Source organism: Pelodiscus sinensis, chromosome 10 (assembly GCF_052426305.1).
Source record: "Pelodiscus sinensis isolate ZL-2025 chromosome 10, ASM5242630v1, whole genome shotgun sequence".
Taxonomy (NCBI): domain Eukaryota; kingdom Metazoa; phylum Chordata; order Testudines; family Trionychidae; genus Pelodiscus; species Pelodiscus sinensis.
Window position 1 is genome coordinate 46,864,480 of NC_143061.1, and position 21,891 is coordinate 46,886,370.

Sequence of the window (21,891 nt, forward strand, 5' to 3'; positions counted from 1 at the left end):
GCTCTAAGTCCTCATCTGATGCCCTGCCGGCACTGCTTCCGGCCATCCTTAACCTCTGTTCAGGGTCCACTCTATGTGGACGTGCTAGTTTGAATTAGCAAAACGCTAATTCGAACTAGTTTTTAAGTCTAGCTGCACTAGTTCGAATTAGCACTGTAGTGTAGACATACCCTAACAGATGGTAAAGACTGTAATTTGTCTTTGCCTAATAATAAAAATTACGATGAATGATTTTACAAAATTACAGCTCATCAGGGAATTTCCCTGCATGACAACATTATTAAATTGAAAGTACATCTTGGGGAGAGAATTTGTTCATACTTTATTCAACAAGCACATCAGCAAGTAAAACTGAAGAAAATCTACATGTAACCTTCTAACGATAACAGTTGTAGTCAATAATTGTGTAGAGCCCAAGGGATGACAGAGTGATGATTCCTTTCTTCTGACATCTTTACCAATCTTCTAGTTTCCAATAACTCTTCAGAGATAAAATATAGATTCTCCTTTTTTTTTTTTTTTTAAAGAAACAAAAGAGACAATGCCACAGGAGGATTCCGCAACTTAGCATTGCATAGCTGGAAGACTAATTTCACTGGATGTCATCATCATCAAAAAGATCTTCAAAATCTATTCAGAAAACAACAAAGAAATTAATATAATGCTTATGCACATTGACCTGAAGTATAAAAATTACTGTAGCAAGTAATGTAGGAAAGAAGAGAAAAAAACAGATTCAAGATGTGGGATGAGGCCCTTATCCTGCATCAGAGAATTCTGAGAGTTTCGCCACTAACTTCAATGAGAACAAAAACAAACCTTGAAGTTATTTAGAGGGCAACAGTTCAAGCGGGACAGAGCACTCAGCATAACAATGAAGTAGTTAATGTTAAACATGTAACCTGTCTCATTTATATGCATTTTTGCAGGACTGGGGATTTAACTGATAATGTACCGCTATTCAAGATGAATTTGACACTCATGATTAACAGCTTTGCAGATTCAGGATTCTGGGTTTCAGATCATAACCATGTCTGCTATACTCATATTTCTTTGTCTAAGAACACACTATACTCTCACCACGATATGCTTCTGATGAACTCCAAAACACCCTTTGTTTTATTAAATAATTTTGGGACTGGTTTTTTTATTATACGTACTGAACTATGGGGTTTTGCCAAGGTTTCATGTGCAAATGAGCCTTGTTATTGAAAACTTATTAGACACTTGCTTATGTAAGAACACGGTCACACAATTTGCTAGTACTCACAATTCCTGTTTAGAAACTTGGACAATTAGATCCCCTTGCTACTCCGATGTCTTGACTTAAATGTATTGGTGGAACTTTATGGAGATGGTTGCATGACAATTGTGCCTGTCTCCATTGTACAGAGTGACACAGCTGTAAGACACATGCACTAAACATTGGGTCATTCTAAGTAAAACCACTTTAATCTATGGGTATGTCTACGCTGTAGAGTTTTTCCGAAACTGGTAAACCTCTTTCTATATGAGGAAGAAGCCTTTTCCAAAAGAGCTCTTTCAGAAAAAGTTGTGTGTGGACGGGGAAGAGGAAGTTCTTTCAAAAGAAGAGGAAAAAGCACAGGTGCCCTGGTGGCAACTCCATCCATAGTAATCACCAGGGCTCGACAAATAATGCAATTTACTCACCCATGGCGAGTAGATTGCAACCCGGAAGAGACGGATTTGGGCGATATGTGCATGCGCAGATTGCCAGACAGCGTGGCTGGTGAGCGGGGCTCGCCGCGGTTCGGCAAGCCCTGGTAATCACAGCTTACATGCAAGATAGCATCCATTCAGTGTGGACACTATCTTTTGAAAAAGCAAAATCGCTTTTTCGATGCACTTTTGCAGTGTGGATGCTCTCTTTTGGAAGAAGGTTTTTCAGAAGATCTCTTCTGGAAAAGCTTCTTCCGAAAGAAGCCTGCAGTCTAGACATAGTCTATGGGTTGATTAACCAGATGTAAAAACTTAAGCAAAACAAAACTAAACCTACAGTACTTTGAACACAGGCAGAAATGATGAATAGTCTCAAGACATTTCTGAGATTAAACATCCTCCATAGTTTGTGACAATTATGTTTCAACTGTAGTAAGGTTTAATAATACTCTGGATTTGTAAGGACTTTTCTGGATTAATTACCAAGCATAAAAAATGTGTATTGCCGAAGCATATATTGTATTTCCTGTCCAAATAGGCTAAAGAAGATTGTTCTTAAATTGTCCATTTAATTGGTCAACTGGTTAAACATATTAGATGGGGGCTGAAGCGTCCCCCCCCTCCCTTTCCCTCTGCTACAAGCAGGGGCTGTTCCATCATCCTGGCCAGAGCAGCCCCTGCCTGCTTGGGCTCGCTGCAGGAAGGGGCTGCTCCAGCTTGGCCAGAGAAGCTCCTATCTGTAGCAGGCCCCCTATGGGGCTGGAGCAGCCTTTTGTTCTTGGCAGGCTGGGAGTTGCTTTAGCCCCTACCAGTTAACCTTAACCAATAAGCCTCGCCCATTAAGGATTTAACTGGTTAAACATTCACATCCCTATTATTCAACTGGCTATTCTTGAAACTATTGTACCATGTAAAGAATTGTGGTACTGATAAATGACACATCTCTTGTAAACAATAACTTGGTTCACAATTTCAATATACAGTAAAAGTTGTATTATTCAGCACTTTAGCAACCAGAAAGCTCTAACAACTGGCATTTCTGATATCTCCCAATTAGCAGGGCTCGACAATTAGGGCAATCTACTCACCCATGGTGAGTAGATTTTAGCCTGGCACGGAGCCACAGCACGATCAGCGCATGTGCAGCGCAGTCTACGCATGCTCAGCGTGCCAAACCATGCAGCTGGAGAGTGGGGCTCACCGCCACTTGTCAAGCCCTGCCAAATGGGGATGTTAAATTTCAATTAATCAGCTAAGTAGTCAATGGAAATTCCATCCACCACTCAATTAGCCGATAAGGAGGAGGTGGGACGCTCACAATCCCAGCTGCGCCTCTGCCTTTTATATATAGTAAGAACCACAGGCAACTCTTACTACGTTTAAAAGGCAGAAGAGCAGCAAGGAACCTGGGACGAGCGGGGACCCCAAGCAATCCCCCCTTGTCACAGTTCCAACTGCTGCACTTCTGCGTTCTGCACTTCTGCAGGTTGGGACCCAGCTCGAGCAAGGCCTGCTTCAGTCCCCACTTGCGCCATTTCCCCGCTGTGCCTCTGCCTCCCTTGCCCTCCCTGCGGAGATAGTGCTCGGGGAACCGGCTTTTAAGCCAGCTCCCCCAAGCACCAGCTCCCCTTGCTTGCTGCCTCTCTCTGATGGAGGCAGCAAGGAAAGTGGGGGGGGGGGGGGGGGGCAAGCGACTAGCTGAGTCACTACTTGACTAGTTGCTTACATCCCTACTCCCAGTACAAAACTTCAATCTAGTAACAGGGACTAGTATACTTCGCAGGAGGTTATGCAATTCCACATTCTGCACTCTATTTTTATGCAAAAGAGGTAAAAGACAAGAAAGCAATCTGATATCAGAGATATATTCAAAAAAGCAATTTCCAAGATGTGTCAAAGGTTCATTACCAGGGCTCGCTGAGTCACGGCAAGCCCTGCTCGCCAGCCGCGCTGTCTGGCGATCTGCGCATGTGCAGATCGTTCTGCACATGCATAGATTGCCCAAACCTGGCTCTTTCGGGTTGTAATCTACTGAGTAGATTACATAGCTTGTCGAGCTCTGGTCATTACAGATTTAACCAAATCACTTCCACTTTATACTGCACTTTATACAGCTGCTTTTCCGGAAAAACTTGCCAGCTGTCTATACTGGCCGCTTGAATTTCTGCAAAAGCACTGACTTCCTACTGTAAGAAATCAGTGCTTTTTGTGGAAATACCAAAAGGGCCAGTGTAGACAGCTGAGATTTGTTTTCCGCAAAAAAGCCCCGATCATGAAAAAGGCGATCGGGGCTTTTTTGCGCAATAGCGCATCTAGATTGGCCACGGACGCTTTTCCGCAAATGGCAAAAGTGCTTTTGCAGAAAAGCATCCTGCCAATCTAGACGTGCTTTTCCGAAAATGCTTTTAACGGAAAACTTTTCCGTTAAAAACATTTTCGGAAAATCATGCCAGTGTAGACGTAGCCCACCTGTATACACCTAAGTACTTCAAGTCATCAACTACTCTGCAGTGAAGTACTACTACTAGACTGGTGATTTACACTATTTTATGCTTTATTCATTTTATTGCATTCTAATTCTTTGAAAATTGGTATTCCATTGGTAAGTGCAACACTTTGTTAACCAGAATTTTTAATGAATCAGCACCCTCTATTTCCTTATCATGTTAGATAACACAGCTTAGCTTTTACTGTACTTTTAAAGGTTACTAGCACAAAGTCAGTTATGAAGTATGACTGGGCAATTTCTTTTGGAATGACCAAATCTGAGCAATAACTCAACCAACCTATTTGAGATGCTGGAGGCAGGCAAGTAGTGTTTATACATTCTGCAGTTTTATATTTAATGTCATTTAATTATTACAAATGTGACAAAATACAAACTGGAATATCACAAAATATTTTTCCCATTAAAAAACTGAAATTCAAGATATATAAAGATCATAATAACCCAAAAGCAGGTTTATCTCAACAACAACAAAACCTGTCATGCTATTAACAATAATTAACGTAGTTGTTAATTTCTAGCATTAAATACTGCAAACTTAGAAAACTATCAATAACGAAGTATAAAACTAACATATAAAAATAAAGTAGCACTTGGACCAGAGTGTGTTGAATTGCCTTACCATTAAAGAAATCTGCATGAACTGCCTTTTCATTAGCTGCTAAGTCCATCAATAAACCTGTACTTCCTCCTGCCTAAGAAAGAAGTGTTTTTATCATCTGCTGTGCATAGTTTAGTGGCAACTTATAACAACATTCACTATGTAAAGCTTTATTTATCTTTACATATTGTTATGGTTCATAAAAACATTTATATACCTAGCAAATAACACTTGAGGTATAATACGTTGTCCCATCTTTTTCCCACTTCTGCTACCATCTGTACAACTCATTTGAGTAGTGTAATTGTTTGCCTCTTTCTGGAGAGCTTATACTTGGCGGCTGTGTCTAGACTGGCCAGTTTTTCCAGAAAATCAGCCGCTTTTCCAGAAAAACTTGCCAGCTGTCTACACTGGCCGCTTGAATTTCCACAAAAGCACTGACTTCCTACTGTAAGAAACCAGTGCTTCTTGCGGAAATACTATTCTGCTCCCATTCGGGCAAAAGTCCCTTTTGCTCAAAGCTTTTGCACAAAAGAGCCAGTGTAGACAGCTCAGATTTGTTTTCCGCAAAAAAGCCCCGATCGCGAAAATAGCGATCGGGGCTTTTTTGCTCAAAAGCGCATCTAGATTGGCACGGACGCTTTTCCGCAAAAAGTGCTTTTGTGGAAAAGCGTCCGTGCCAATCTAGACGCTTTGTTCCGAAAATGCTTTTAACGGAAAACTTTTCCATTAAAAGCATTTCCGGAAAATCATGCCAATCTAGACACAGCCGGCTGGTATTATCAGCAATAACCTTCATTTTCTCCCAGTCTGTCATATGCTACATTTCCTAGTGTAACTGTGAGAAATAACCACAATCCCAATCCTGCAGTAAATGCTATGCAGACAGAGCCACCTAGAACATTACAATAATGGACTATTGTTTGTAAGTCAGTCAGTCCACACCCTTAGCTTGGAATAAGATGCACAATTTACACGTATCTTATTTTGATCCAATTTTGAAATAAAATGCTGTTCCGAAACGTCCCTTAACCCTTGTGGAGGGATGTCGGAAGAGCGAGCCCGTTATTTCGAATTACATTTCAAAATAAGAGACTGCACGATGGCAGCGGAGGACTCGGGCCAAGGCCGGGGATTGGTAGGTGCTGAGTCTCACACACAGGGGCTGCCGCTGGGCGCCGCGCTACAGCACAGCCAGGCCAGGCCCGACCAGCGGCCCAGGAACCCGCCCGGTCGCACTGAGCTCCGCAGCAGCACGGCCCGGGCGCCCCGCCCTGTGGGAGGAGTTAGGGACCAGCCAATGGGTGTGCGACCACTGCCCCGCTCCGACCCTCACTCAACACGTGACGGGCTCCGCCCGCCTCTCCCAGCGCGAGCCGGTAACCGCCAGCTCAGCCCGCGCCGCCATCCCTAGCGGAGGGAGAACGGGGCTGCGCGCGCCACCTTGCCCGCTAGCGTCATTACCTCGTCCAGGTCCACGTAGGGCCCCGCGCCCTCAGGGAACATCTCGTCCACTGCTGGCTTCATCGCTCCGTCACGGGTCGGCTCGCGAACGGGCCCGGCGCGCGGCTTCCGCTGCGGGAACCACTTGCGCTCTGAGCTCACGTCGCCAGCTTCCGGCGTCAGGAGCGTCTGCCCAGCGCCGCTGTCGTGGCGTTCTGGAAGCGTGGAGGACTGGTCGCTCTATGGTGCGCAGTCCGGCCTGGTGGCGGGCTCCCTTGCTGCCTGGTGGCGGCGCCCAGCTGGGGCGGGAGCCGCCTGCTTCCTGCGGGGCACCAGAGCCTCTTGCAAAGCCTAAATCATGATCCCTGCTGCTTCCCCCGGCCCTTTGCAAGGGGCAGGGAATCCCCTGGCAGTGGCGGCCTTGCCAGATCCACACTCTGGGGCAGGCGCCGGAGCCTAATTCCCACCACTTCTAAGTCACCCGTGAAGGGCTAGACCCCTTGGGGCTGCTCCTGAGCGTGGTGATAAAGCCACGGACACTTGCCACATTGTTCTCTGGGGCTTCTCACCGCCCAGTTCCTGAGTCAAGGCACAGAGCTGAGATCACTCCCTCCCACCCCCCACCAGCGCAGTATAGATGCAGCCAGGGCCGGCCTTAGGCCCATGTTCCGATTCCCCCAAATCATATTCATATTCAGCTTGTGATTGACTTTGATCCCTGGATCCCTTTCTGCCATGCTCCTTCCCAGACAGTTGTTTCCCATTCTGTATGTATGAAACTGATTGTTCCTTCCTAAGTGGAGCACTTTGCATTTCTCTTTATTAAACCTCATCCTGTTTACCTCTGACCATTTCTCCAATTTGTCCAGATCATTTTGAATGATGACCCTATCCTCCAGACCCTCTCCTCCAGACCCTATCCTCCCAGCTTGGTATCATCTGCAAACTTAATAAGCGTACTTTCTATGCCAATATCTAAATTGATGATAAAGATATTCCACAGAGCCGGTCCCAAAACAGACCCCTGCGGAACTCCACTTGTTATACCTTTCCAGCAGGATTGTGAACCATTAATAACTACTCTCTGAGTACTATTATCCAGCCAGTTATACACCCACCTTATAGTAGCCCCATCTAAGTTGTGTTTGCCTAGTTTATTGATAAGACTATAATGCGAGACCGAATCAAATGCCTTACTAAAGTCTAAGTACAGGCAGTCCCCGACTTACGCGGATCGACCTCCGGGGCGAGAAAAGCTGCTCCCGGTGACCCTGGTCTGCTGGGGACCGTCTCCAGCAGACCAGGGGCACTGGGAGCAAAGCCGCAGCAGCTTTGCTCCCGTGTCCCTGGTCTGCTGGGGGGGGGGGGGGCGCAGCTAGTGTGCCCCCCCCCCAGCAGACCAGGCTTTTGTTGTGGACCCTGGGGCAGAGCAGCTGGGGCGCTGCCGGTTGGTCCCGCAGCGCCGCTCTGGGCGCTACTGGACCAACCCGGCAGCACCCCAGCTGCTCTGCCCCAGGCGTCCTGATTCAGCCGCTGCTGGTCAGTTTCAGCAGCGGCTGAATCAGGACGCCTGGGGCAGAGCAGCTGGGGTGCTGCTGGGTTGGTCCAGTAGCGCCGAGGAGCGGTGCTACTGGAGCAACCCAGCAGCAACCCAGCTGCTCTGCCCCAGGCATCCCCAAGTCAGCCGCTGCTGAAACTGACCAGCGCTGACTACAGGAAGCCCGAGGCAGAGTTGCTCTGCCCCGGGCTTCCTGGAATCAGCTGCTGATCAGTTTCAGCAGCAGCTGACTTGGGAACGCTTGGGGTTCTTAAGTTGAATCTGTATGTAAGTCAGAACTGGCGGTCAGTTTCAGCAGCGGCTGAATCTGATCGCCAGTTCTGACTTACATACAGATTCAACTTAAGAACAAACCTACAGTCCCTATCTTGTACGTAACCCTGGGACTGCCTGTATACCACGTCCACCACTTCTTCCTTGTCCACAAGACTCATTATCCTATTAAAGAAAGCTATCAGATTGGTTTGACATGATTTGTTCTGTACAAATCCATGCTGGCTGTTCCCTATCACCTTGCCACTTTCCAAGTGTTTACAGATGATTTCCTTAATTACTTGCTCTATTATCTTCTCTGGCACAGAAGTTAAACTAACTGGTCTGTAGTTTCCTGGGTTGTTCTTATTTCCCTTTTTATAAATGGGCATTATATTTGCCCTTTTCCAGTCCTCTGGAATCTCTCCTGTCTCCCATGATTTTCCAAAGATGATAGCTACAGGCTCAGATACCTCCTCTATCAGCTCCTTGCATATTCTAGGATGCATTTCATCAGGCCTTGGTGACTTGCAGGCATCTAACTTTTCTAGGTGATTTTAAAATTGTTCTTTTTTTATTTTACCTTCTAAAACTAACCCCTTCCCACTAGCATTCACTATGTTAGGCATTCCTACAGACTTCTCGGTGAAGATTGAAACAAAGAAGTTATTGAGCATCTCTGCCATTTCCAAGTTTCCTGTTACTATTTCTCCCTCCTCACTGACTAGTGGGCCTACCCTGTCCTTGGTCTTCCTCTTGCTTCTAATGTATTTATAAAAAGTCTTCTTGTTTCCCTTTATTCCCGTAGCCAGTTTGAGCTCATTTTGTGCCTTTGCCTTTCTAATCTTGCCCCTGCATTCCTGTGCTGTTTGCATATATTCATCCTTTGTAATTTGTCCTACTTTCCATTTTTTATAGGACTCCATTTTTATTTTTAGATCATGCAAGATCTCGCAGTTAAGCCAAGGCAGTCTTTTGCCATATTTTCTATCTTTCCGATGCATCGGAATAGCTTGCTCTTGGGCCCTTAACAATGTCCCTTTGGAAAACTGCCAACTCTCCTCAGTTGTTTTTCCCCTTCAGTCTCGATTCCCATGGGACAGTACCTATATTTTCAACGCTGTGCTTGGTGTGAGTAGCAGGGATATCATTGGTATGGCTGATACCTGCATTGTTTTTTTCTTTGGCATAGGTGTTTGTATGCCCAAGGATCTCAGGGTTGCTCGAGAGTCCTTCATGGAGTAGAAGACTTCACCGGTGCTGGCAGCAAAGAGCTTTTGGCAGTCATATGGAAGCTCCTCTATTACAGTGTGGATTTCCCTTGGGAAGGAGGAAGATGAGAGCTATGATGCACAACAACTGCTGTGGCTATGGACCTGGTGGCTGTGTCCACAACTAGTGCAGATTGGAGTGCTGTGTGGGATATTAATTGGCCTTCAGAGACCAGTGCCTGCAATTGTTTCCTGTCTTGAGGCATGTCATCAATAAAAGTTAGTATTTTGGAGTAGTTTCTGTGGTCGTATTTCACCAATAGCACCATGTAATTAGCCACCCTGAATTTGCGAGGTGGAGGAGTATACTTTCCACCCAAATGCCCCCATCCTTCTATTATCTTTGATGAATAAAGTGATCTTGAACTGTTGGTGTTATTTGTTCTTCTGGTTAGCTGCTTCCACTACTAGCAAGTTGGGAGCAGGGTGTATGTAGAGGAATTTTGTGTCCTTAGAGGGAACAAAATACTTCCAGTCCATGCACTTGCTTGTGGGTGCGATGGAGGCAGGGATCTGACATATCGTTTGTGCAGGCTGCAGGATAGCTGCATTAATGGAGAGTGCTCTTTTGGAGGTAGCAGTGACTTGCAATATGTCTGTGAGCTCATGTTGGTTATCTGAGACCTCCTCCAAAGCAATATTGAGGTTGTCCACCACCCTCTTAAAGAGGTGCTGAAAGTGGGAGAGTTCATCCGTTGATGTGGATATGGTGGGCAGTTTGGCTTGTTGGGGTGGAGGGGGTGCCCTAGTAGCCATAGGTGAATCTTCCCCTGTGATTTCCGTGTGTATGTCTAGTAGAGATTCAGCATTAGAGTCCACCTCCACTTGAAGGGTTGGCGGGGGGAGGGTTGTGGACTTGCTTCCATGTATGCCATGCTCTGTAGTGTTCCCAGTTACCCCAGTATGGCAGGTAGCCAGGGAATGGTATAGGTGGTGCCACCCATGGGTGGGCATAACACAGGTATCGTGTGGCAGGTGTATTTTGCCTGCGTGGGGTTCTAGACTCAGGTGGGTAATAAGGTGGAGAAAGATTTTTGTTTTCTAAGTCATCTTCCTCCCCACTGGAAAAGTGGGGAAGGGTGGTGGGGGACTGGCAGTGTTGTATTTGTGGCTCTGGTGAAAAATCCCCATCCAGAAGAAGAGACCCTGGAGCGGGAAGAAGGTGAGCTCTGCTGAACTGTGGCATTGGTGCTGAGCAGAACCAAACTGCAGCCTGTGTCCTGGTGCAGAGGGACTGTGGTGCCATGTGAGGTGAGCTGGTGATGGCACTGTGGAAGCTGGAAGCTGAGTTGGTGTGAGTCACAGCTGTTTGTTGCTCCCTGCTGAGCAGGCAGGCAGCCTCTGCAGCTTCAAAGGCTCAAGCAGAGCTGCAGAATCAGAGGGAAGTGCTGCTTCTGCTGTTTGAATAGGCTGCTGTGAGCCTGAGGTCAGCACTGGGATCACTGGGGGGACCGTGGGTGCATTCAGAAAGGCGGATGCTGAAAGCTCTTTGCCTTGGCACTGCAGAGTCAAAAGCGCTCAGCCACAGAGTGGCTGACGCTGATGAGACTGAAGCTTCAGGGAGTAGCCATACAGAAAAAAACAACAAATGGTCTGGTAGTACTTTATAGACTAACAAAACATGTAGATAGTAATAGAGATGTAGCCGTGTTAGTCTGGTCTTGCTGAAGTCCTGTCTTTTGTTAAAACATGTAGATGGTATCATGAGCTTTCACGGGCACAGTCCACTTCTTCAGATGACCAGAGTTTTGAGTTTAGGATGTACAGACCCAAAATAAATAGGAGAGAAGGAGGAGGAGAGGGGAGACAGGGAGCAGAGGTTATAGAAAATTCAGGAAGGTAGAGGGAATCAGTAAGTATCTGAAGAATGGGTAGTTAAAGCGAAGCAGTATACTTCCTGGCATAGTATCCTTCCTGGCTTAGAAATCTACACAAAGAGCTGTTTGCACCTTCATTGACTGTTAGGTAGATAGTGTCCTAATCATCCTTCATCAGGATTGAGTCCATTAGCATGAGAATTGAATTTGCGGATGAACTCTAATTCCAATGCTTCTCTGTGTATCTGGCTAGTAGGATTGGTTTGTGACAAGACAGCCACTTGAAGATTTTTTAAACGGTGATTAGGAAGATTAAAGAGTTCTCCCATAGGTTTCTGTATGTTTCCTTTACGTATATCTGATTTGTGTCCATTGATTCTTTCCCACAGAGACGATCCAGTTTGTCCAGTATATAGAGCAGTGGGACATTGCTGGCATTTGATGGCATAGATCAAATTACTGGATGTGCGTCAAATGACCTTTTGATTTGGTAGCTTATGTTGTTGGCTGCAGTGATAAATTCGCTAGTAAAGATATGTGGGCAGAGTTGGCATCGTGTTTGGTTGCAGGGCTGGGTTCCTGGATGCTTATGATGTGGTTGTGTGACATGGTTACTGGAAAGAATTCATTTCAGGTTGAGGGGTTGTCTGTAAGCGAGAAATCAGATACAGAGAACTCAGAAATATAGATACCATCTACATGTTTTGTTAGTCTATAAAGCGTTACAGGACCGTTTGTGTGTTTGTTTTGCTGACGAGACTGAAAGTCCATGCTTCTTCCTTCTGCCTGGGGAAGCACAAGAAGCAGGCTTTCTCCTGGACTTAGAGGGTTTTTGCTGAGACTCTGCAGAGTTTTGTTCAGAGTCCCATGCAGGTCTGAGGGAGTCGTGGAGCAGGGATAGCTTCAGACATAGCTCCCTGTCCGTCCGAGTCCCTGCTTTTAATTTTTGGCAGCGAGAGCATTTTTGGAGGTCATGGGACTCCCCCAAACATCTGACACACTCAGAGCAGTCATCAGAGACAGGGATGGCTTCTTTACAAAGGGAACAGCTCTTGAAACTGGGAGACGCCAGCATGTTGAAACGGAAGTGGGTTTTTTAAATAAACAGGAAGAAGAAAGATACTAACCAACTAGCTGTATGTTAACTGAAACTAAGTAGCTATGTAACTATGTGTAACTAAGAAACTATGTTGCTGAGGTGGGCAGCATGACAGCTGGACTCTATCTCTGGCCCAGACTGTAGAGAAGGAACTGCCGAGCCCAGACCATTTAGGCAGCAAAGTGGCGCATGGCCCCAGGGAGGGGCACTGCTGAGAAAAATCTCCGATCAAAGACGCTGGGATGCACCTTGACCTAGTGGAGCACCCACAGGGACATCTCTCAAAGGAGAACGTAGGCTCACAGGGGGAACCAGGAAGCAGACCAGGGATAGACAACATTGGGTTGGCTGAGGAAATAGAGGTCAACAGGGCAGCACCTTGCAGTCAGGATCCCCACTTAACCAGTGACCTGGTTGGTGCGTTGCAGCCCAGATTCCTGTAAGGGCCCTGAGCTGGGAGGCCGTGGAGTGGGTGGGCCTGTGTCCCACCCCCCCTCACCTTGGGTGGCAGGTTTTCCCCATGGGGATAAAAAAAAAACCCTTTGTTGGCTTTTCACCAGCAAGGAGACCCAATCCCTGCTCATCCTTCAGACAGGCGTGAGCTTTAAACTGTTTAACTGATTATACTGTTTGTTTATTGCCCCTGCCCTGATGTGGCTTGAATTGATAAACTGCTGCTCAGCCTGTAGCAAGGCTTGAGCCCCTTACCTGGCTTGTTGCCCTGCCCTGACCAGTGACTGGACCTTATCAACTATTTATCCAGCCTTTAAACTGTTGAACTGTTGTCTGCCCCACCCTGCACCAATGGGCCAGTGTAAAGATTGCTGAACTGCTTTGGGTTGCGGGCTCCACTACATGTAGTCTGGGCCCAGGCTTAAGGGGGACCACTGTTTATTTATGGGCCTGAGCACAGGTCTGGGGCCCAAGAGTAGGCTAGCTTAGCCTACAAGGACCTAAAACAGGCAGAATAATTCTTGTTGATGAACTACCATACGAACGGCTGTGCTATGCAAGTCTTCTGTTTAGGGAAGACTTGCTCTGTGATATTCTGGTGATAGACGTCCTGTTTCTTCATTGCCCTACAACTTTGTACAGCTATTTAAATCTGTGCAGGGTGATTGTAACATGTTACCAAAACAGAATAGTAGCACTTCCTGTCCATTCTGCCCACATGTAAATGACTACTCAAGGTGCAAAGCTTTGGAGAATCAGGACATAAGGTGTCTCTTGCCTCAAGGATGTTTGTTCTCAGTTTGTAACTACTAGAGCAAATCACTGATACCAAGAAGGGGAGACTAACTGGTTTGACTAGTGGTAGAAATGTAGCCGTGTTAGTCTGGGCTTGCTGAAACAAAAAACAGGACTGTGTAGCACTTTAAAGACTAACAAGATGGTTTAATAGGTGATGAGCTTCTGTGGGCCAGACCTGAGGAGGTGGGTCTGGTCCACGAAAGCTCATCACCTATTAAACCATCTTGTTAGTCTTTGAAGTGCTACACAGTCCTGTTTTTTGGTTTGACTAGTGATGACAGTATCTTTAGTACATCATTTAAGGAAAAAAATACATTGATTGATAAAGGAAAGGGATTATGATGAATTAAGATATTGATAGAAGGCTCTCAAAATCCCATTGGGTTTCAGCAATCTGCAAGACTGTCTCTGTCTCCAGCTGGAGACTCTTGAACTAATAGTCTTGACTTGGTTGGAGGATCCTAGAAGAGTGTTCCCATGGTGTAAGGAAATGCTCTGCTTGCATAGAGCAAGTGGAGGAAGTGTATCCGTGTGACAGAGTGGGAATAGGCTAGGGTTAGCTCACCACTCTGCACACCTTGCAAGTGCCCTTGCATGGGCCAAGTTGAGAGGTAATTGATTAGGACTGGTAGGAGTCAGCTCATCAGCTGGGGACTGTTAAATAGAGGTGGTGGGAGGTAGTGGAAAAAGACTAAGAAGTCCAGAGAAATGAGATCTCTATCCCCAGCCTCTCATGTTATGCCTAGGGAATACACTGAAACCTGGGGAAAGCCTTATCGTGATGGGACATGAAGTTATCCGTTGTTGAATGTCTATAGTGTGGTGAATTTATGTAAGCATGTGTGAGGATTGCTTGCAAAGAAATACAGGGTGAGGAAGCACAACCTACGATAATCCCCCAACCTGTGCCACATGTTCCTCCCCACAACAAAAAGGTGTTAAAGATGGAGGATATACAGCCAAACTGATCTCTGCTACATTTGTCCTCTGCTAGTGTAAAGGACTTTATGCCCTCAGTGGCAGCAGCAAAAGTTAAAGTGCAATCTGTTCTGCACTCACTTGCATGTAACAAGGGACCCCAAATCAACTCTGTACAATTGCACTCGGACATAGTGAAAGAATTGGGACCATAAACTGTCAATGTGAAAATCAGGGAGCAGGTTGCAAAGCACTGTCAATTGAGAGCTCTTAATGTGGAATTCCCTGTCCAGCCTGGGTTATCTGAGCCCACTTCCATTGGTTAAATAGATGAAGGCCTTTTGCAAAAAGTGACTCTTATAATAATGATTTGGGTCAATATATGTTTGATGTTACTCTTTATATATTAGTCAAAGTGTACAGACTACTCAGTGTGTACATTTTAAAATACAAAATAACCAAAACCAAGATTGGAATAAATGATTTTTTTATTTTTGCACAAAAGAATACACTGTATTGAAATGAAAAGCTGGACTAATTATCTGCCATTTTACAAGCATGGAAATGCTATACAATATAAGAGTGCTTGAATATATAAAATATTGAAATAACATTACAGACTGAATAAGCAATTCAGGTGTGCTTACTGGCAGCAGTAAATTCATTTAAAGATTTCAGCATTAGCATTAGCAGAAGTATGAATCATTAGTGCTCATGATAAGGAACATCATAACCAAGAGTATTCCCAAAAGGATATTGAGCAAAGAGGGTTCTGGCCATTTCGTTGATTCTGGTGTATGCTCCCAGGGTCCGGAAATACTCAACGTATGACCAAAAATCACTGGACCAGAAAGGCCAGTACGGGAGGGCTGCAGGTTCCTGATACGTGTCTACAATAAAAATTGCAGAATTAGATGAAGAGAATATGAAATGTGTTGGTTAGAGCATGAGACTGGGAGCCAAGACTCCTGGGTTCTAGTCCTAGATTTCTGTATGAAGTAGGTCACTTACCCTTACTGAAGCCCTGATTCTCTAGACCTGTTGCCCTTTATGCCACCAGGTGGTTTTCTGCCTGCCATACAGCCACTGTAAAAGTTGTACACTGCCGACTCATTTGTCCCTTGTGCAGGGGAGACGATGGGCAGACCAGAGAGGGAATGAAGAAGGGCATGGCCAAAGTATTTGTGGTCTGGTATAATGGCCACAGAGGATTGTTAGATGCTGGCCCAAGATAGAACAGGCCTGGGGCTGTTGTACTTTGTGTTGTAGGCTGATTGAGGACTAGACGTAGTTAAAATTACAACACCTAAAGGTGGCTTTAAGCAAGATTCCCTCTAAGCTGTGCAGTAACATGGCCCCTCAGCTGCTTAATAGCCCAGTCAGGCAGTTCTGTGCATGGAGCCCTGAGCCCCTGGCTGGCTGAATAAGCAGCTCCAGGACTGTGTTGTCATGCAGCTTGGAGGGAACCTTGGCTTTAAATAACCTCTGCCATCCCCTTCCACCACTTTCCTCTGCCCAGGACAGGAATGGTGTATCTAAGAATCTGGCCATGTGTCATTAGATCCATCTCTTAAAGGTATAATCCTTGTAAACTATCTTACAGGGGTACTGAAGTACTTACTCACTTAGGCCAGGTCTACACTAGACCGGGAAGGTTGGCTTAAGGTACGCAACTCCAGCTATGTAGAATATGTAGCTGGAATTGGCTACCTTAAGCCCAGTGTGGCACTGTGGGAGGCCGATGGGAGCAAATGCTCCCATCGATTTCCCTTACTTCTTGCGACTGAGAGAAGCACAGATGTCAGCTGGAGCAGTCCTCCGCATTCCATTTATGGCGCTATACTAGACCCACTAAATCAAACATGAGAACGTTGATCTCCAGCGCGGTGAGTGAAGACGTGCTATGTGATTGTAAAGTACTGCTTGTTATTAGCCTAGTGAGAAGCACTCCAAATTGAGCAGGTTGTAACTGAAAATGCTGTTCTCAATATTAGGATATTTCATAGAGTAATGGAATCAATGGAAGTTTTGAATGACAACTGATGGCATTGTGTGACTTTATACAGGAAGGTTTTCCAAAATCCTCTGACATTGGTATTAATTATTCTGCAAACAAAGACAACTTTTCCTACACACACTGCAAATGACCGCTTGGATGCCAAACAATTTGATTCTTGCTATCAGCTAAGAGGATCCCCAACTAGAATCCTTTCCACTTAAACAACGTGAATAGCACAGAACTTTTCTATACTTTTCCATGATAACACAATTAACATTTATTTGGCTTCAGCTTCCTGCAGGGTACAGGCCACATTCCGAGACTTCTCATACCCACTCTGAGACCTGATTGTACAAGTGGCTCCATGCAGGTTGACCCTTGCATCAATAGAGCTCGGTGAGGGTAAGGCACAAAATACACTTAAACCTCTGTACTTTGGGTGATCCTAATCTGGGAACACCCATGGTATGGAGGGGCTCTGCGCACTGCCACTCCCCCTTATCCCCAGCTGGAGGTAGTGTGCAGAGCCGCTTCCCCTGCAGCTTTTCTCCACTGCTCCCATAATGGCAGAGGGCAGTGCCTGGGAGCAGCGGAGAGCATGGAGCTACGTTTGCCCTCAGAAGTGGGGTGGCAGTGTAAGCTCCCTACCCCCCACTCTTTCACACCCAGACCCTGCAGCACTCTCCATAGCCCAGCAAAATCTTTAATCTGGCATCCCTGTTTCCCAGACTTGCCAGATTAAAGAGGTTCAAGTGTATCAGGGTCTAAGGTGGCTTGCAGAATTCTAAAGCCTTGGAATTGTGTCACTTCTCTGTAGGTAGCAAAACCAAAAGGCTACAAAGATGGAAAGAGAGATAGAAATAGGAAGTGTCTAGAAGTTGCAGACACTGCCCAATGTGCACACAGCCAGGTTTTGACTTTGTTTGTAAAGAAAATGGCTTAGGCTGCCAGTTCAGTGTGCTAAGGGCCTGATGCTTCCAGGTTCTGAACACCTTTAGGTCTTGATCCAGTAAATCGCTTCAGCATACATGGTACTTAGTTGAAGTGCCAACAGGCATAAAGTTAACGTGTGTACTTCAGTGCTTTGCTGGATGAAGACATCTGCTCTCCTAATATTTTGGATATGTCCAAACCCCATTGAAGACAGTGAGAGTGTTTCTATTGACTTTGATGAGCTTCAGATCAGACCCTTTAGTGGGAACTAGTGGTTGTCTGGAGTCCTGGGATCAAGCCCTAATTTCACAAGCTAGAATTTGCAGTGCATAGTCACAGATAGCAACAAAACAAAATCAAGTGAATCAGATACTGATATCTGTGGAATTGAGTCCACTGCTTGTATTAGATGGCCTCCAGGTTCATGCTGCAGTCTGCTCCTTGGAACAGTGCAAAACAAAAACATTTGCTGGTGTGCACTGTAAAATATTACCCCCGCTAGGTTATTATATTATAAAATACACACCAAGAAGAAGTGTGTGTTTTTTAATTGGGCTGTGGGGTTAAAATTATTTCCTGTGTTCAAATAAAATATTTCACTTTCCTTATTACATCTTAAATTTGTTAATGTGCAGAAAAACACTGAGTTGTGAGGTATAATTAAAGTAAGACAATGAGGCTTGTTGCATGGAATTAAAACATTTGTTTTCAATAACATATACTCACATTCTTTCCAACCCAACCCCCATTGTCTACCAAGGTTCATGTTTTGATGGGCATTGCTTTTTACCTGTGGAATGTTACATTATTGGGTATCAGCATATTCAAAACAGTTCTTTGCTCTTATGACAACACACATGCCAGTGAATGTGGTATAGTGTTTGTGTTCAGCTTTTTTTCTAGCAGTCATAGAAAAATTGTCTGTCATATGCTCTTTGCTCTGAATTAGAATTTAAGCAAACATATGGTCAACAAAATTCCCCCATGTTGTCCTCAGAAATAACTAGCTAACTCTAAATCAGTGGTTCTCGAAGTGCGGTCTGCAGACTACTAGTGGTCAGCAAATGTCTTGCAGGTAGGCTGTGGGTTCCCTCCACCCCCCGCAGCAGGAAGTCTGTGCTGGTGCTCCAGCCCCATGGCCCCTCATCATGAGATTGGAGTGCCAGTGCCAGGTTCCTGGTGCGGGCAGGGGGAGCCTCGTGGGCCAGATGCAGCTTGCAGGGGGAGGAAGCAGCTCTGCATACTGCTGCTGCTCCTTCCCCTGGCTGGGGAAATGACAGCACAGGAAACAGCTCACCTGGAGGCTTGGCCATGCCTGGGAGCAGCAGGGGGCATGGAAAGAGGTAAGTACCCCTATCCCCCTCATGTCCAGACCTCATTTCCCCATCACCTCCACCCCTAAGACCCACACCTACTTCTGTATCCTCTCTCCCTGCCCCCCACTCCACTCCTGCACCCTTTCTGTCCCCCTCCCAGACTCCCTCCATCCTTCGCCTGCTCCGGCACCCATTTTGTCATGGTTGGTTGACTGGTAGTCCACAGAAATGTTTGTGTTGAGCTAGAGGTCAAAAAGTTTGAGAACCACTGCTCTGAAGCACCAACACCTATCAATCAATAAGGCATTTGAAATATTGTTAGGGTGACATTTTAAAAATAAAGGCGAACATTGCATACTATCCCTCAGTTGATGTAAAATCTGCATTGCTCCAGACTCTGTACTGATATGTGCCGTCTGAGAGTGTGTAACTATTTTCTTTTTTAATTGGTTTTCTGGTAATTTGATTTTAAGCTTTTTTTGTCCTGGATGATGGGATTTCTTGCCAATAAGTAGACATGCATCCAGAGGTTCCTGCAAATCCAGTATATTTAAAAGTCTGGTGTTAAATAAGAACATAAGAATGGCCATACTGGGTCAGACCAATGGTCCATCTAGCCCAGTATCCTGTCTTCTGACAGTGGTCAACACCAGATGCCCAGAGAGAGGGAACACAACAGGTAATCCTCACGTGATCCCTCCCTCTCCTGTCTCCCATTTCCAGACAAACAGAGGCTAGAGACACCATTTGTACCCATCCTGGCTAATAGCCATTGATGGACCCAACTTCCATGACTCCATCTAGCTCTTTTTTTAACCTTGTTAAAGTCCTAGTCTTCACCATCCACATCCCCTGGCAAGGAGTTCCACAGGTTGACTGTGCGCTGAGTAAAGAAAAACTTCCTTTTGTTTGTTTTAAACCTGCTGCCTATTAATTTTATTTGGTGACCCCTAGTTCTTCTATTGTGGGAATAAGTAAATAACTTTTCCTTATTCACTTTTTCCAAACCAGTCATGATTTTATAGTCCTCTAACATATCCCCCCGCCCCCCTCCCCGCTTAAAGTATGTCTACACTAGCCCCCTATTTTGAACTAGGCAGGCTAATAAGGGCAACTGAAATAGCAAATTAGAATGTTCCCGGGTGGTCGCCATTTTGGAAATTGACTAGCCCGGAAGAACTGCCGCAGAGAAGGGCGATTCCGAAATAAACCCCTTACTTTGAATTACCAGTTAAACCTCATGAGGCATAAATTAGTCCCCATCATATTGTATGTATAGTTGGGATTATTTTTTCCAATGTGCATTACTTTGCATTTATCAACATTACATTTAATTTGCCATTTCGTTGTTCTTAATTCATGATAGTATTGTAAAACACACAGTCTGCTGATCATCTAAGGTCTTTCCTTAGTTACCAGTTTTTCTGTTTTTGCTAACAAATCTTCTCTCTTTGTAATATGAAAAATGTTTTTACTTTAATCAATTGCCTAACAACACTTCATGCATTTATTTATTTACTTCTTATTTCATACACTATCATCAGCAACAGATGAAAACATCTCTGTCAGAGCCTGATTCAAAGCCCTTTGATGCAATAAGAGTCTTCCCCACTGACTATAATGCATTTTGGAATTGGTCCACCAATTACAAATGTCTCTTCCAATTTTTAGAAATGTAGGGGGGAGAAAATGACTGAAAAACATTACCGTCTTCATCCTGTATTGGCCGGGCATCTGTAAATAAATACACAATAATCAGTAGCAGGTCTCTGAAGGGTTTGCAGTATACAAAGATGTGCTGTATAGCCCAGAAGCTGACCAACTCTGCAATGCATTGATGCCTACTGACAGCTACGCCTACTGACAGCTAAACTAGTGTGTTTGAGACCACTGAATAAAGACCACTGTTTCCAGTTATTCAGTGATACAATCTGAATAATGTTTGCCTATAATGGCTGGTGTACAAATAACATTTGATATCATATGCAAGTTGACAGATGTTGATTAAAACATTTAAGACAGTTGGAAAAAATAAAGAAAATAAATATAAAAGTTAACTTACCTGTTAATGCATTCATCAACATGTAGAAGAAAATTAAGCCAATAAAGATAACTCTCATGATCTCTGCAAATTATTATTCCTGTTTTCAAAATATCTATAAAATGATATAGAGAGAATATATCAAAATACATTTATCTTCTACAAAAAAAGATTGGAATAATCTATTTTTCACTAAAGTGACAGTAAGATATTTATGACATATCCAGATGTCTCCAATCCTCCAAATCCTAGAAGCAATTGGCACTGGCCACTGCCAGAGACAGGCTACTGGGCCAGAGGAACTGATGTTTTGACCCAATATAGCTGTTCTCATGAAAATTGTTGATTTAAAAAAACTTTCAGTATGTTACAATAACTGCAGTGCTGAGACTTGCTGTTCTTCTGGATTTATGGAATGTTAAAATTAATAGAAGTTCACCTGCATTGTCATGAAATTAAGTGTTCTGGAAATATTTTGTTTTGTAGTTACTTTAGTTTCACTGTAGAAATGACCCTTTCCCCTACCTTTCTTTGGAATGAGTCTTCAGCTCTGTGTCAGTTGCAAGAATCTGAATCGGCTTCTATTGCTGTAAATAGCACCACAGTTTACAGAAGGGTGGGGAATAAGGAAAGGAACGTCACTTACTTAATTCACCAATCTGATTTTTTTCAGATTAATCTAGAAACATGTCGCTGTCATACATCTATAATATATTGCAGATCCATCTGTGGTTAGAAATGTCTAGAAAAACTTTGGGAATAAAATTCCTATATTATAAAACTAGAAAAAAATATCCAGTAACTAATTCAGTAATTACAGATAACACTATCTCTCTAATTTTTTTTCTTTGGGAAAAGGTCTTCTCAGAATTTTCATTGGCACTTATTGTAAATTTTGAGGTGGATCCCCCCTCCCAGGAAGCTTGCCCCTGCCATCTCCAGGGAAGCTGATAACCCACCTCCCTGTCCTCAGCTGGACCAGCTCTAGCCTTGGGGAATCTGGAGGCAGCTGCCCAGCTTCAGGACTCAAAATCACAACTCCAACTTCTGGAGGCTGACACCTTATTCACTAGGCCACTGAAGGATCCACCCCAGACCCAGGCTTCTCAAGTCTTCCTGTATATTCTCAAATGTTCTCTGTGACAGACACCTGTCCTTTTATAAAAATATAGATATCGACTTACCAGAGGGGAGAGGCTGGTTTCC

General features: G+C 44.7%; 2 protein-coding genes and 1 long non-coding RNA gene across 3 annotated transcripts; 1 reads left to right on the forward strand and 2 right to left on the reverse strand.

Annotated features, from left to right (window-relative positions):
- Positions 1–298: 298 nt before the first annotated feature.
- On the reverse strand, positions 299–6,384 carry COPS9 (COP9 signalosome subunit 9). The gene is made up of 3 exons (XM_075937490.2): positions 6,252–6,384; positions 4,809–4,881; positions 299–630 (listed from the first exon to the last, which is right to left on the reverse strand). Exons 1-3 carry the CDS (start codon positions 6,312–6,314, stop codon positions 593–595), a joined length of 174 nt encoding a protein of 57 aa, XP_075793605.1. The 5' UTR covers positions 6,315–6,384; the 3' UTR covers positions 299–592.
- Positions 6,339–9,682, forward strand: LOC142830744 (uncharacterized). The gene is made up of 2 exons (XR_012906196.2): positions 6,339–6,475; positions 9,233–9,682. It is a non-coding gene; the product is annotated as an uncharacterized LOC142830744 (long non-coding RNA).
- Positions 9,683–14,874: 5,192 nt separating this feature from the next.
- OTOS (otospiralin) lies at positions 14,875–21,288 on the reverse strand. Its single transcript, XM_006125189.4, has 4 exons — positions 21,211–21,288; positions 20,707–20,800; positions 20,352–20,378; positions 14,875–15,286 (listed from the first exon to the last, which is right to left on the reverse strand). Exons 2-4 carry the CDS (start codon positions 20,762–20,764, stop codon positions 15,102–15,104), a joined length of 270 nt encoding a protein of 89 aa, XP_006125251.1. The 5' UTR covers positions 20,765–20,800; positions 21,211–21,288; the 3' UTR covers positions 14,875–15,101.
- Positions 21,289–21,891: the final 603 nt, after the last annotated feature.

Bases quoted from the DNA above. Each gene is read 5' to 3' on its own strand.
- COPS9 (XM_075937490.2), bottom strand. From the start codon at position 6,314: ATGAAGCCAGCAGTGGACGAGATGTTCCCTGAGGGCGCGGGGCCCTAC. The intron at 4,882-6,251 runs GTAATGACGCTA...CTTCTTTCTTAG, and splicing joins CCTACGTGGACCTGGACGAG to GCAGGAGGAAGTACAGGTTT. The intron at 631-4,808 runs GTAAGGCAATTC...TTTTCTGAATAG, and splicing joins TCATGCAGATTTCTTTAATG to ATTTTGAAGATCTTTTTGAT.
- OTOS (XM_006125189.4), bottom strand. From the start codon at position 20,764: ATGAGAGTTATCTTTATTGGCTTAATTTTCTTCTACATGTTGATGAAT. The intron at 20,379-20,706 runs GTAAGTTAACTT...ATTTATTTACAG, and splicing joins GTTGATGAATGCATTAACAG to ATGCCCGGCCAATACAGGAT. The intron at 15,287-20,351 runs GTAATGTTTTTC...TTTTTATTGTAG, and splicing joins GCCAATACAGGATGAAGACG to ACACGTATCAGGAACCTGCA.